The sequence below is a fragment of the Ceratotherium simum genome, chromosome 2 (assembly GCF_057802395.1).
Source record: "Ceratotherium simum simum isolate JZ-2026a chromosome 2, ASM5780239v1, whole genome shotgun sequence".
Classification (NCBI taxonomy): Eukaryota; Metazoa; Chordata; class Mammalia; order Perissodactyla; family Rhinocerotidae; genus Ceratotherium; species Ceratotherium simum.
In genome coordinates this window covers 95568002-95581883 of record NC_141901.1, presented here as the reverse complement: position 1 = coordinate 95581883, position 13882 = coordinate 95568002, and the positions used below count along the sequence as shown (strand labels likewise).

The following is a 13882-nucleotide window of genomic DNA, read 5'->3' as shown; positions in this document are numbered from 1 at the left end:
CTGGAATTCCTCCAGCACTAACAACCTGTTAGTAGCCACTGTGCGTTGCTTTTTTTTTTTTTTTAAAGATTTTATTTATTTATTTTTTCCCCCCAAAGCCCCAGTAGATAGTTGTGTGTCATAGCTGCACATCCTTCTAGTTGCTGTATGTGGGACGCGGCCTCAGCATGGCCGGAGAAGCAGCGCGTCGGTGCGAGCCCGGGATCCGAACCCGGGTCGCCAGCAGCGGAGCGCGCGCACTCAACCACCAAGCCACGGGGCCGGCCCTGTGCGTTGCTTTTAAGATACACAGAGTCAATTTTGGTCTCAGTGTAGTCTTCACTTTGACTGCATTTCTCATTCTTTCTACTCTTATCATTCTTTTTCTTTACATCTTCGATCCTTTCAGGAAAGAGGAGCTAGTAATGGTTACTTAATTAGCTCCTCTTATCTGTCTGAAGATAAAAATCTCTTCCTGGTCTTCTCATCAAGTGTTAGTCTTATGTAAAATAAATTTCTTGTTGGGTTTCATGAAGTCCCCATCTCTTAGGCAAGCATAATCAGTGGGTGCTGGAAGATGCAGTGCTGCAGTCAGAAATTCAGAGAAGGGTGAGGAGACAGTCAAAGCATCTGGTTGTATTTGCTGCCTACCGTTAGGCAAAGACCAGGTCCCTGCTAAGGTTGATCTGTTTGATCTTCCTGGCCGTGCTTGTCATCTTCTCTCTGATTCTTGCATTCTGCAGCAGCCCAGTTTCACATACATTTATTGAGTGTGCCAGGTACTGTGCTACGATTTTAGGAGGTGTGAAGAATTACGAAACATAGTCCCTGTTATTGAAGACCCGGAGTCTCTGGGGTTGAGGTGGGAGCAGGGGCAGACTAATTCACAAATAATTCTAATACAAGTCAGATTGCTCCGAATCCTAGGATGGAGGTGCAAAGTGAGGTGGGAGACAAAGGCCCTCATGAAAGAAGGCAGGATGGGGAGGTGGGTAAGAGCAGAGGCTCTGGATCCAGCCAAACCTGGGTCCAGTCTCATTCTGCCATGACTGTCACTAAACTTCACCAAAGCCCTAGCTTCCACGGTGGGACTCCCACCCGCAACTGTGCTTAGTGGAGGGTCTAATGTCAGAGTTGATGGAAACTGCTTGGCAGAGTGCCTTGCCTAGAGTATGTGTTTAATCGATGGCCTTTTTACAATGATGATAGGGTCGAAGAACTTTAGAACTGGAGGGGACTGAGGGAATCATCTAATTCATTCCCCTGTTTTATACGCTTTGAGACCCTGAGTCTGTGATTCTCCCACGGCTGCATTGCTTGGGAAGCTGGGGCTGCTCCTCGCATCAGAGTCCTGAAAAGAGGGTGCAGAAATACTGTACATACTGATTCTATGGTGTCAGGAGTGATAAAAAAATATTTAATAACTGGTATGATAGTACAAATTAATGTATATAAATATGTAATGTGAAGTATAACCCCATTTTATTCTCTAAACGACAAATATGTACATGCGCATGTAACTGTTTACCAGGTGATAATAGTTATAGCACAAATTATTTATCATTCTAATTTCTAATTTTTTTTTGTTAATTTGAACTTCTCTGGAGTGTCCTTGTCATTAGCTAAATGATCCCCATTTCTGAGCCATGGTTTGATGTAGGGAATGGCATCAGATCCTTCCACCAACTTCCCCATTAAATTGACTTTCACAAGGGCCCTGGCCCCTTATTCCAGCTGGAACGGCCGACTGTGCTGTTGACTTGTCGGGGCTGTGATGCGCTTTGATGCCATTGCATCCTATGTGGTTTGGATCCTCAAAGCCTGGATCAGCTGGCAGGTCTGGCACCACCTGCTCTGTGGCCTGGGCCTGCCAGTGTTGAGCTCCTCTGGAGCATGGGTGGATGCTGCACACGCCCAGGCCTCTGCCCCCATGGTCTGTTGAGCAGCTGCCAGACCTGTCCATGTCTAGGGCCGCTGCTGTGCAGTGTTATCAAGTGACTTGTAGTTTTAATAGCTCATACTGCATGCCAAATAGTACCAAAGTATTTCAATATTTCAAAAACCAGTACCACTGCATCTGCGTGAACCTGAATGTTAGTTGTGCAAATAGACATGCCATGCCAGGCACCAGATGGGAAGGGGAAACCCTAGAGCTGTAAAGAGGTCCACCTCTGTTAAGCGTTTGTGGTTTTGAACTATCAGAAGTGAAGAGTTTACCTGTGCTGTAGCCAAAGCTCCAGGGAGAGAGTCTGCCCTTGGTGGACACGTGTCCAGTCCGGCTCTGTCAGCCCTGAGACTGAACAGCACGGCCCTTTTTTGCTGAGGCTGCCTGACTTTGCTGGAGACAGCATTTTTCACGGCTTTATTCTTTCCATTCCCCAGAGCCACCTGGTAGCTGTCATTTATTAAGTGCTTACAACATGGCGGGCACTGTGCGAAGGGTTTACAGAACTGTATCTCATGTAATCCTCACCACAATCCTGTGTGATGTTCTATTAATACGTCCCTTTCGCAGATAAGGAAATCGAGACTCTGATCAGTTACCTCACTTCTCTAGGCTGTGTCTCCAGCTAGTAGCAGAGGTGGAATCCACACCGACTCTGGCTGACTTCAAAGCCCAGATTTTGACTCTGGTGGCTTTGTCCCATGCCTAACCTCTTGTTTGGCATAGGGTGTGTCGATTCTTTTGTTTAGTCTTATCTTTGTCTGTGAAATTGTTATTTCTAGTTGGATTCCTGGTCATGTCATGGTAAGCAATCCCAAGACTCATTTACATGAGAGCTGAATTTCTAAGAATTAAAATAAAAATTTCTAATTTTTAAAGAAAATCTCACAACTTAAAAATCACATCGACATACATGGTCTCATTTGATCCTTTTGACACCACGAGACAGGTAGGAAAGTTTTTGTTCTCAATAGGTTCCGATTTATCCAGGGGGAAGAGGCCGTGGAGGAGTAAAATATCATGCTTAAGGTCACACAGTTTTTAAGTGGAAAAATGAAGTCTCCAGTCTAAGACCTTTCCCCTAAAGTCCATCCTCTTCTCTGTAAGCTTCCCTGAGGTGGGATGAATGGGGAAGGAGGTTTAGGCAGTCTTTGATTTTGGAAGCTGAGGTAGTGGGCTTATCCTTGAATATCCAGTTGTTATCACTGTGTGAACCATTTCTCTAATTGTGGGGAAGCCAAGAGCTGGAAAATCTGTTATAAACAAGGATGATGAAGCCTCTGTGGAGATGACACTGGTTCCTTGCCCCTTGCCAAGTGTTGTGGAGGAGGAATATCATTTTCCTAGAAGAGGGGCTAGTGGTGTATCTCAGCAGGGTCCATTTGGGACCTGGGAGATTGGGAGATTTCTGTCTTGCAGTTGTGAACTTTGTAGAAGCCAGGACAGGACATTTGTAGTGTTGTGACACTTAAATAACCACAGAGGAAAATGCCCCACTGGTGAAAAGGAACATGAGCGTAAACAGATCATAATGCCAAAATTAGAATTATCTGTCGTCCCTCAAACAGGCTGGTCCTGAACGTTATGGAATTATAGCTCACAATTACTAGAATTGGATGACAAGGACTTTCCAGAAATGGGAAAGGTGATGCTGTGTGGACCAGAGGACCCACTGAGGAAGGCTGATGTCACAAGAACTTCAATTGTTGCCAAGCGTCCTTTGCCATCTCTTTCCTCTCCTTAATCTACTGGTTTATCTTTAGTATTTACACCAGAGCTGAGACAGTTACTACCATGACAAATCAGGTTCTCAGGTCTTAGAAAAAGAGTCAAATACTGAAGGATGTTCCTGGCAAGCTCCTAGCCCGCTTGGGGTTGAAGATCCACATTGGGCTACTCTTGGGCTCAGGGCAGCATTTGCCTGCATCTCACGGGCCTGGCTGGAGCCTTTGACTGTGGACTGGGAGGAATTATGCACAGAGGAGGGAGGTCTCTACAGCGTTGAGGAAGGACATAATGAACTTCAATACCGTAGCACTTGGTTGTTGTCTTTATTTTATGCAACATTTTCAATTGTAAAACTAACTAATGTAAATTAGAGAAAATTTAGAAATTACAGTTAAACAAATTAAAAAGTCACTCATCATTTTCCGACCTAGACATAATTGCTGTAACTAGTTTGAAAATGTAGCAGCTAAGAACCTGGACTCTGGAGCAGGCTGCCTGTGACCAAATCCTGGCTTACTAACCAGGGGATCCAGGGTGAGTCACTGATGTGTCTGTGCTTCAGTTTGCTTGTGTGTAAAATGGGAATCGCAAAGGTGTCTCCTTTATAGGGTGGTTGTGAAGAGTAAATACCACATGTAAAGAATTGAGATCAGAACCTGGTACATAGTAGGCATTCAGTATGTTTGAGTTGTTATTATCATTGTTTTATGTTTGTTAAATCCTCTGAATTCTTTCTCTAAAATCAAATATTTTTCTTTTACAAAAAGGAGATTGTACTGTGTGTATTTTGTATCCTGCTTATTTTTCATGTAGCCCTTTGTCATGAGCATCTGTACTCTTCTACAAGGTGACTTTCATAGCTAATTATATGGCATTGTTAGAGATACTCAACCAGTTCTCTTACTATGGAATAATATATCGTTTACAGTCTCTTGCCATTATAAACAACACCTCAATGAACATCTTTTTTGCTAAATATTTGCATGCCCTCCTTTTCTTTTGACAACTGTGCTTTATGGGGGAGCATCCCTTCTGAGGGTCACCAAGTGGAATTATGTGCTGTGTAGGGTGTCATGGGCACACACATGGTATAAGCAGTGGGAGCATATGTGGGGAATGACCACCATGCATTATGGACTCTCCAGAGCAAGGCCTTTGTCAACATTTTCCTTCCTCTTTCATAGTACTTCTCATGATGTTTTTCTTTTTTTTTTTTTCCTGTGGCTGCCAAATCAGTCAGATGCTTATGAAAAGTAGCCACACCTACTTTTCCTGTGTTTCTAGTTACATTAAGGTAGTTAAGAGCAGCCTTAACATTAGTGCTAGTCGTCGTCTTTTTTTTTGAAACTGTGCTAGTCTTCTTAAATATATTCCATTCCAAATAACTATTGAATCACCTTAAATCTTTTTTGGGGTAAAGCTTGATATAAATAAATGAGCAAACAGCCAGCTAACTGTCCAGTGGGCAACAGATTCTCTCCCAGGAGATACAAATTTTGTGTCACTTTGAGTGAGAACTGGTCAGCTTGTATACGTGGTGAGTTCCCATGACTTGGGCAGGATAGGACGCTTACAGTCTCCTAAACATTAGGAATCCCAAGAAAAACTTGTTTATTACGTCCTTAGAAACGACACGGCGGGCAGAGTGCAGTTCTCTGGTGCTTGTTTTTGGTGGGCTTAGGTCTTAAAATGACAAGACATCATAGAACAAGAATCTACCTGGAGCCTTGAAGGCACAGACCTGGATCTTTCTCTCCCAATGGCACTCTCATGCTCTCTCAACTCTGACCTCCCCACTCTCACCTTCGGAGACCCTCAAATCCCCGAAGACCCTTTAGGAAGCTCAGGGTGTGTTCTTACCGCTGGATGCCATTTTAGCCGAAGCATTTAGAAAGTGTCAGAGGTGGCAAGCTCTGATTCCTAAGAATGCAAGTCTTTTCAACCATCTAGTGCAGAGATTAGAAATTTTTTTCTCTAAAGGGCCAGATAGTAAATACTTTCAACTTTGTGGGCCCTAAGATCTCCGTCACAACTGCTCATCTCTGCCGTTATAGCATGAAAGCCGCCATAGACAATGGGTAACGGCGTGAGTGCGTCTGTGTTCTAATAAAACTTTGCTTATAGACACTGAAATTTCATCTTCGTATAGTTTTCACCTTATTAAACATTTTTCTTCTTTTGAATTTTTTCAATCATTTAAAAATGTAAAAGCCATTCTTATTTCACAGACTGTATAAAAATAGACAATGGACTGGATTTGTCAACCCCTGATCTATAGTCATCGTTTTTCTTCTGCATATCAGTCTCTGACTGCACCATTTCCCTCTTTGTTGTGTCATTGTTTGAAACCTCTCTGCCCTTGCTCTCAACTAACTGAGGCTCAGATGTCCTTTGGAGAACCTGTGCCTCTGGCCCTCATGTAGCTCATTAGGGAGAGCCAGAATACCCGCCTAAAAGAACCATTAGGACAAAAGCAGATAACGTCTCTCTTCTCTTTTTTGTGTCCTGGCTGGTCTGACGTATAATTTGAGTCTGTGAAGGTTACAGATGGACTCTGTCAAGTGGTACTGGTTTCTGCAGGGTTCCAAGGCTCTAATGAACAGAGCATGCAGCCTAAGTGATGGTGAGAATCTGATTTTTAGGTAAAGGAGGATATTTATATCTTTTAATAGGTTGGTGTCTCAGAGTTCTGTTCCGGCATGAAATTGAGAGTCGGAGAGCGGTCTGGATAATCAATTTGGTGTCATCTCTTAGAGCAGTAATCTATCAGAGGGGTATTCATGCTGGAGTGGTAACTTGGGATAGAAACGGGAATTATAAACATTTTATGCTACTCTATTCTGGCTATATTTAAAATGAAAACATGGTACAGATTTTTATGTGGGGCATGTTTAAAGGGAAATAACGTGCCCTACGTCGCAGGGAAGCAGAACACAAGAGAATATTCTCAGATTTGTAGCTCTAGCCCTAGTCTGTGGAGCTGCCCATCAGACCAGTTCCTGGCATTTTATTTAGGGCTGTGAAACAGTGGAGGTGACAGAGGCTCAGGCTGCCTACGTAATGAGATTGGTTTGGTTGCTCTGACAGATGCAATGATTTAAGAGAGTGCTTACTGTGAGGGCATCTGCTGCTGAGAGCAGCCTGATGAAAGGCTTACAGGTGGGAGGTAGAGGAGAGCAAGGAACAGGAGAGGCGTGGTTGTGTACAGGCAAGTAAGGATCATCCTAGTTACAGTGCTTAGCGTGGTGCACCGATGTGGAGCTGTGGAATAGTGTGAAATGGCGGAAGTGGCTTAGGCCTTGGAATTGCACAGAGCTGAGTTTGAGTCCCTGGCTCTACCACTTGTTAGCTGAGATCTTAGGTGAGTTGCTCCTCCTCTTTGAGCCTCTATTTCTTCATCTATCAAATGGGGATAGTAAACACTCTCCCTCTCTCCCACTACGTGAAATTGTACTAATGTGAAAGTCCAATGGAGTTCCTGTGCATGGGAGAGCTCAGTAGCTGGCAGACATTATTGTTTGTCCATGTGTCTGTTCATCTGTTTATTCACCAGCATTGATTGTTCTTTGCCATTTCTAGTAGAGCCTCATTTTCAAATAGATGCCTAATGGTGACTTAGGCATCAATAGCTCTTGTGATCAGGATGCTAGTACCTAACAGTTAACACGTATTAATAGGTATATGTATGAGCATTTAAATGGCACAGAGGAGTTGAGTAGGTGCCTCAAGTATGATTTAAAAAACAGCTGCCTGGCCAGTAAACACAATAAAAGATATACCACCTCACTAGTAATTGGGAAAATCACAAAATAAAACGAAAAGGAGATATTGCTTCATACTTACCATATTGGTAAAAAGTTTTAAAGTCTGATGATATGAATTGTTAAGGAGCATATAGAGTGAGGGAGCTCATATGCACTATGAGTAGGAGTTTAAACTGATACGACTACTTTGGAAAATGATTTGTTAATATCTAGAAATTTGAAGATGTGCGTATCCTACCTACAAGCAATTTCCACTCCTAGGTATAACCTAGAGAGAATCTCTCACATGTAATCAAGCCAATGTGTTCATAACTGCATTGTTATAGGAAACAACCTTAGTGTCCATCAGTGGGGCAAAGGATGCACACTTTAAGTGAGCTAGAGTTACATGTGGTATCGGCATAGAAGAATTATAAACAATGCTGAGTGAAATAAAGTTGCAAACAAAACCATTTACATATAGCTTGAAAGCATGGAAAACAATATTAATATGTTGCCTATGGATACCTACATATGTAATGAAAGTTTAAAGAAATTATTTGGAATGATAAATATTAAATTCAGGATAGTATTAGGAGAGGAAAGAGGGATGTAGTTGGAAAGGTTACCTAGGGCTCAAATCCCAACTCTGCCATTTACTTACTAGCTGTATACCCTTAGACAAGTTTCTTAACCACTGCGCCTCAGTTTTTTGATGTAGAAAATGGAAAAATAATATCAACCTCACAGGTATGCTATGAGGATAAAATGAGTGAGTATAGGTAAAATGTTTAGAATAATACCTAGCACATAGTAAGTGCTATATAAGTATTAGCAATTATAATTGTTATTACATGAGTATTTTTATTATTCTTTATTTATTTTTAAAAATGTTAAACATTGCAATTTTTTTCATTTATGTTTCATAAATATATATTTCATATATTTCATAAATGTTTCAGTATTCTTTCTAAAAGATAAGGACTATTTTTTAACATAACTACAATATCATTACACCTAAAAATTAACAATAAATCCTGAATATCAAATACCCAGTAAGTGTTCAAATTCCAGTTGCCCATAAATATCATTAACTTTTTATAGTTTGTTTGGGTTACATCCCATACATTGTACTTGGATGATTTGTCTTTTAACATTTTAATATTTTAATATATAGAGTCCTCCTCCAACTTTCCTTTTTCTTGCAATTTATTTTTTTAGCTTTGATATATAAATATTATACACATTTAATGTATACATCTTGATGAGTTTGGACAAAGGCATATACTCATGATGCTATCACCACACCCTTCAAAGATTTCTTTGTGTTGTTTTGTGTGTGTGTGCTGTGTTTTGGTAAGAACACTTAACATGAGGTCTTTTTTTTTAAATTTGTTCTCCAGACTTTTCACAAACATATTTAATCATTGTCCACATGCATGCATCTACCTCTCACTTAACATAACCTACCAAGTTTGAACATAGATGTGCATCCCCCTTGTCCTGAGGGAAGCTTATTTAGCAACAGAGTCAAAGTGATGGAGGTTTGCTCTTGTACGCTAAATAACTTCCTAGGTTATACCATACCTGAGATTCAGAGACCTATCCTTTTAACGTAGTTTAAAGTACACAACAAATATTGCAATTTTTAAAAAAGAAGAGATGTCATACTTGCCCTTTGTCATCATAGAGTTGAAAAGTGAGCAAAGATTAAAAATATTGTCAACATAGGAATTTCAAGGTGTGGCATTGTAATAGTATAGTTATAATCTATTGACCCCTAGATACATTCAGTACTGTGCTAATAGCTTTATATGCACTCATTTCATCTTTCCCTATGAAGTAGGCACTGTTTTTATCCCTATTTTATAGACAGGAAGAGGCTTAGAAAGACTGACTTCCCAAGGTCTCACAGTTGGGGGCAGCAAGGCTGAGCCAGGACACAGGTGAGAGTGGCTCATGCTCTTGATGCTAGGCTGCAGAGCCCCCTCCACTCAGATTCCTACTTCTTTCCTGGATCAATCTTTCTAAGCTAAGTTATGCTGTGGTAATGAACATTCCCCAAATATTGGCAGCTTCTAATAATAAAGGGTTACTTCTCACTCATGCTATATATTCAAGAAAGGTCAGCTGGGCGCTCTGCCACACAGCCCCTTATTCCGGGATCCAGGAGCCTTGAACAGAGCATCCACAGTCTCAAACCTTGCCATTACTATGGCAGAGGGAAAGAGAGAGAGAATATGAGAATGAGAACTATGGAGAATGTCACACTAACAATTAAATGCTCTATCCTGGAAGTGACACACAACACCTCCACCCATATATCATAGGCTAGAGCGCTGGTTTTCAAACGGGTAGTTTTGCCCTCCCCGCCAACCCCAGAGGATATTTGCCAATGTCTAGAGACAATTTTTGGTTGTCACAACTAGGGGAGGAGGGGAGAAATGCTACTGGTGCTGTCTAGTGGCTAGAGGCCAGGGATGCTGCTAGACACCCTGCAATGCACAGGACTGCCCCCCTTCCCATCCCCCTCCCCACCCCAGCAAAGAAGTATTTGGCCCTAAATGTCAGTAGTGGCAAGGTTGAGAAACTCTGGGCTAGAGCTAACCACAAGGGGCCAGAAATTGCAATTTTATGAAGCTGTAGGGAGGAGAATCTGAAATACTTGACAGGTAACACTAATGACCACCATGCATCCTCAGGCCTAAAAGCTGTTCTAAAGGCACTTCAGAAGATATTTTCCTGTGGTGGGAGTGAGCTGCTACTTTGAGGGAGAGCCGCTGAGTGGGTCTTCTAACACAGCCTGCTCCCTCGAAGGGCAGAGGAGGCCCCTGGACTCACTTCTAAGCTGCTGCTGCTCTGCATGGGCACTGGGGCAGCCTGTCCGAAGGAAGTATAACGCAGGCCGTGTAGACAATTGTGAATTTTCTGGTATCCACATCAAAAAAGTAGAAGGGAACAGGTGAAATTAATTTAATAGTATAGTCTAGTTAATTCAATGTGTCTAAAATATTATAATTTCAACATGTAATCCATGTAAAAAATATTAATGAGATATTTTACATTTCTTTTTTTTGGGCTCTCATTGAAATTTGGTGTGTGGTGTGTTTTGTTTTGTTTTTTTTTTTTTTGGTGAGGAAGATTAGCCCTGAGCTAACATCTGTTGCCAATCCTCCTATTTTTGCTGAGGAAGATTGGCCCTGGGCTAACATCCGTGCCCATCTTCCTTTGTTTTATATGGGATGCCGCCACAGCAGGGCTTGATAAGCAGTGCGCAAGTCCGCGCCCAGGATCTGAACCCGCGAACCCTGGGCCGCTGAAGTGGAGCGCGCGAACTTAACCGCTATGCCACCCGGCTGGCCCCTGGTGTGTGTTTTATACCTCCAGCACACCTCAGTTCCGACTAGCCACGTTGCAGGTGCTCAGCTGGCACGTGTGGTGAATGGCTGTGGTATCAGACATGCAGCCAGGGAGGTTTCTGTCCCTGGACTTGGTGAGGGACTTGCCTTGGGGTCCTCTCGGGACCAGCAGCACTGTGGTGACCCAGAGTCAGTAAGCTCTGAAAGTGGGGCGTAAATTCCAGGAACATCTGTCCCAGACTCCCGAGGATGGTCTGTGTACGTTTTTAGAACAAAGAGGGACTGGCTTCCTGGGTAGTCCGTGCATCACCTCCTTTCTGTCTGTCGTTGGCAGGTGCCTCCTCTGCAGACATGGAGCCCAGCTATGGGGGAGGTCTCTTTGACATGGTGAAAGGAGGTGCCGGGAGGCTCTTCAGTAACCTGAAGGACAACTTGAAGGACACCCTCAAAGACACATCTTCCAGAGTTATACAATCTGTTACCAGGTACGTGTGTTCCCCCTGCTTGAATCAATGGACCTCTGTGTCCCCAAAGGATCTGGTTACCTGTCACCTACTTGTCTGGCTCAAAGACTCTCAATTTTGTGGTGGACTTGCATGGGATCTGATTGAGCGACGTCACTGAAGCCATAAGTTGAGTCCTTCAGAATCTGCAAGCACAGGCTGGGAGTACTCAGCCCACTGGGACATTAGAACAGAGTGGTTGCCATCCCTGGCTTTTGAATCCAACATCCTGGTTCTAATGAGTTACCTGCCCTTGTTAACCATGTGACCTAAGGCAAGTTAATTAACCTCTCTGAGCTTTACTTTTATACCCTGGTAGGATTTGTGTCTTTGGGTAGGTTGAAGATTAAATGAGATAATAATGCACATGAAATTCAAATAAGTAATACTCATAGATTGTAATCAAAACACTTTATTTTGTGTATCTTAATAGCTTTTTAAAATTTATTTAGTATGAGAAGTTTTTTACCCTTCTACTGTATGAAAATTGTTACAAGTAGGCCATACGAATTCCTTTTTATTCTCAGTTATTAGAAAGTTCTGGTGTCATTTTAAGTTACAATGTGCAGTTTTGAGTCAGAAATTCAAATGTCAAGTCCAGTATATTAATCAACATTTTAATCTTGGTTCAAAGATAAAATTTATCCCTCACCTCCAAGCCCTGATAGACAGTAAAAGGGGATCCCTTGTTCTTTCTCAGTACTTTGTCCTGTACCCCCTAGCTGCTCACACAATGAGAGGTACTTCCTTGGAGGCGAAGAGGCTGGAACAGTCAGTGTGAATAAATAAGTAGTGTTTTCTGTTCTGAGACTGATTCTGTTCATGATTCTGTTCATCTGTAAAGGGTGTTGGGTGCACCGGTTGGAGCGGTAGATTTATGCTCCTGAGGGCGTGGACTATGTTCTCTCAACAATGCTTCCTTGTTAGAGAGAAGGCCTGAGGGAAGTCAAAATATGCCTGCTGGACAGAAGTGTCCCAGGTCTTGATGGGCAAGTGATTGAGAGAGAGGAATCTTGGCATATTTGGATCATCTTGATGAGTGGCCTTTCCTGTCTTGCTTCTAGCTACACGAAGGGAGACTTAGACTTCACTTACGTTACCTCCAGAATTATCGGTAAGTTTCTCACGTTTATCAGCTGCTCACTAGCTCAGCCTTCAGTTGCTGCCCATCGTGACGGCACACCTGTGTGACCTGTTTTCTTTCTTGTGACCCCCCAGTGATGTCCTTTCCTCTGGACAGTGTTGACATAGGATTCAGGAATCAGGTTGACGACATTCGAAGCTTTTTGGATTCCAGACATCCTGACCACTACACGGTGTACAATCTGTCGCCCAAGTCTTATCGAACAGCCAAGTTCCACAGCAGGGTAAGGAATTTAGCCCAGGGATTGCACAGTGGAAGATATAACAGGGTATTTTCCTGCTAAGAACTCTCCCAGAGCTTTTGCGCTTAGGCACATGAAGCTGCAAAACTCTGCACTCTGGACACTTGTATCCACAAAATCTTTCTGAGCCTGTTATGAGATATTCTGAAAATTTTCCTTGGGTGAGGATATTTGCAGGAAAGTTTATCTGTCAATAAAACACCATCTAATTTGGGGCCTAAATCACTTGTGGCTGGTTGCTCAGTTGTAGGGCATGTTGCTCTGAGGCTCAGGGGGGGCTTGAACTGCTGCGTGGGGCAGGTGGCCAGCCTCATGCCGTAACGCTAATTATGCCTTTCACCCTTCCTTATTGGCACTTGGCCGTCACGATGAGGAGTGTGGCTGGACCAGTACAGACACACCAGAATTAGTGGAAATAGCTTTCTGACATTCGGTAATGGTACATCTTTCATAAGTGGAGGATAGCACATAAACAGTCCACACTGTAGGTTTGGCGGTACTATTTCTAATATTAGTCATGGTGAGAGCAGCAGCCAACATTTATAGAGGATTTACACTGTGCTGAGAACTTTACATGCAATATCTCATGTAATTCTCTCAACAGTCCCTTGAGGTAGATGGAGAAACTGAGGCACAGAAAGTTAAAGTAACTTGCTTAAGACCACACAACTAGCAAGTGGCCTAAGGCTTGTCTTCTTAACCGTCACCCTAGGCTGACAGTGTTACCTGGAAAAAGCTGGATGATTCTCTCAAGGAACTTTTTGAACTAAGCAGAGAAATATTCCTAGTTTCAGGCTGGTTAAGGAGCTATGAGACCTGGCTTAGGTTTGAATCTGATATCGAGCCTGATATTTCTGGCCACTGAATTCTTGATCTGCTCACTAAAATAAGGCTTTTTCTCTCTCAAGAATGTCTTCAAATATTTCGACTTAGCCTTTAGATGAGAGTGGTTTTGCAACTCCATCTGGATCTGTTAATACACAGAAAGGGTTTTCTACACATTGGACTCTTTAAAAGTGAAACGTGATCTCAAATATGCTGGTTTTCCATACTGTGTCTCTAGGATCTCAGCTTTGATGCCAGAACACATTTTGCTCCAAATTTCAGTGGCCATTGATAATCTCGGGGCCTCAGTCTCCAGATCTGTATAAAACACAAGAAGGTTGGTCTGTCTACTCCCTAAGACCCCTTCCTGTCCTGAGGTTCAGTACGATAAGGGAGAGTTTTGTTAAGGACTCTT

General features: G+C 42.6%; 1 protein-coding gene across 3 annotated transcripts in view; it reads left to right on the top strand.

Annotated features, from left to right (window-relative positions):
• Window positions 1-13882, top strand: part of DNAJC6 (DnaJ heat shock protein family (Hsp40) member C6) — a 131755-nt gene that overhangs the window by 79168 nt on the left and 38705 nt on the right. For all 3 annotated transcript variants that reach the window (XM_087449358.1, XM_087449365.1, XM_087449372.1), the window contains exons 2-4: window positions 11089-11239; window positions 12322-12371; window positions 12476-12624. In XM_087449358.1, coding sequence (XP_087305484.1) covers window positions 11089-11239; window positions 12322-12371; window positions 12476-12624 — 350 coding nt within the window. The remainder of the gene's footprint in view (window positions 1-11088; window positions 11240-12321; window positions 12372-12475; window positions 12625-13882) is intronic.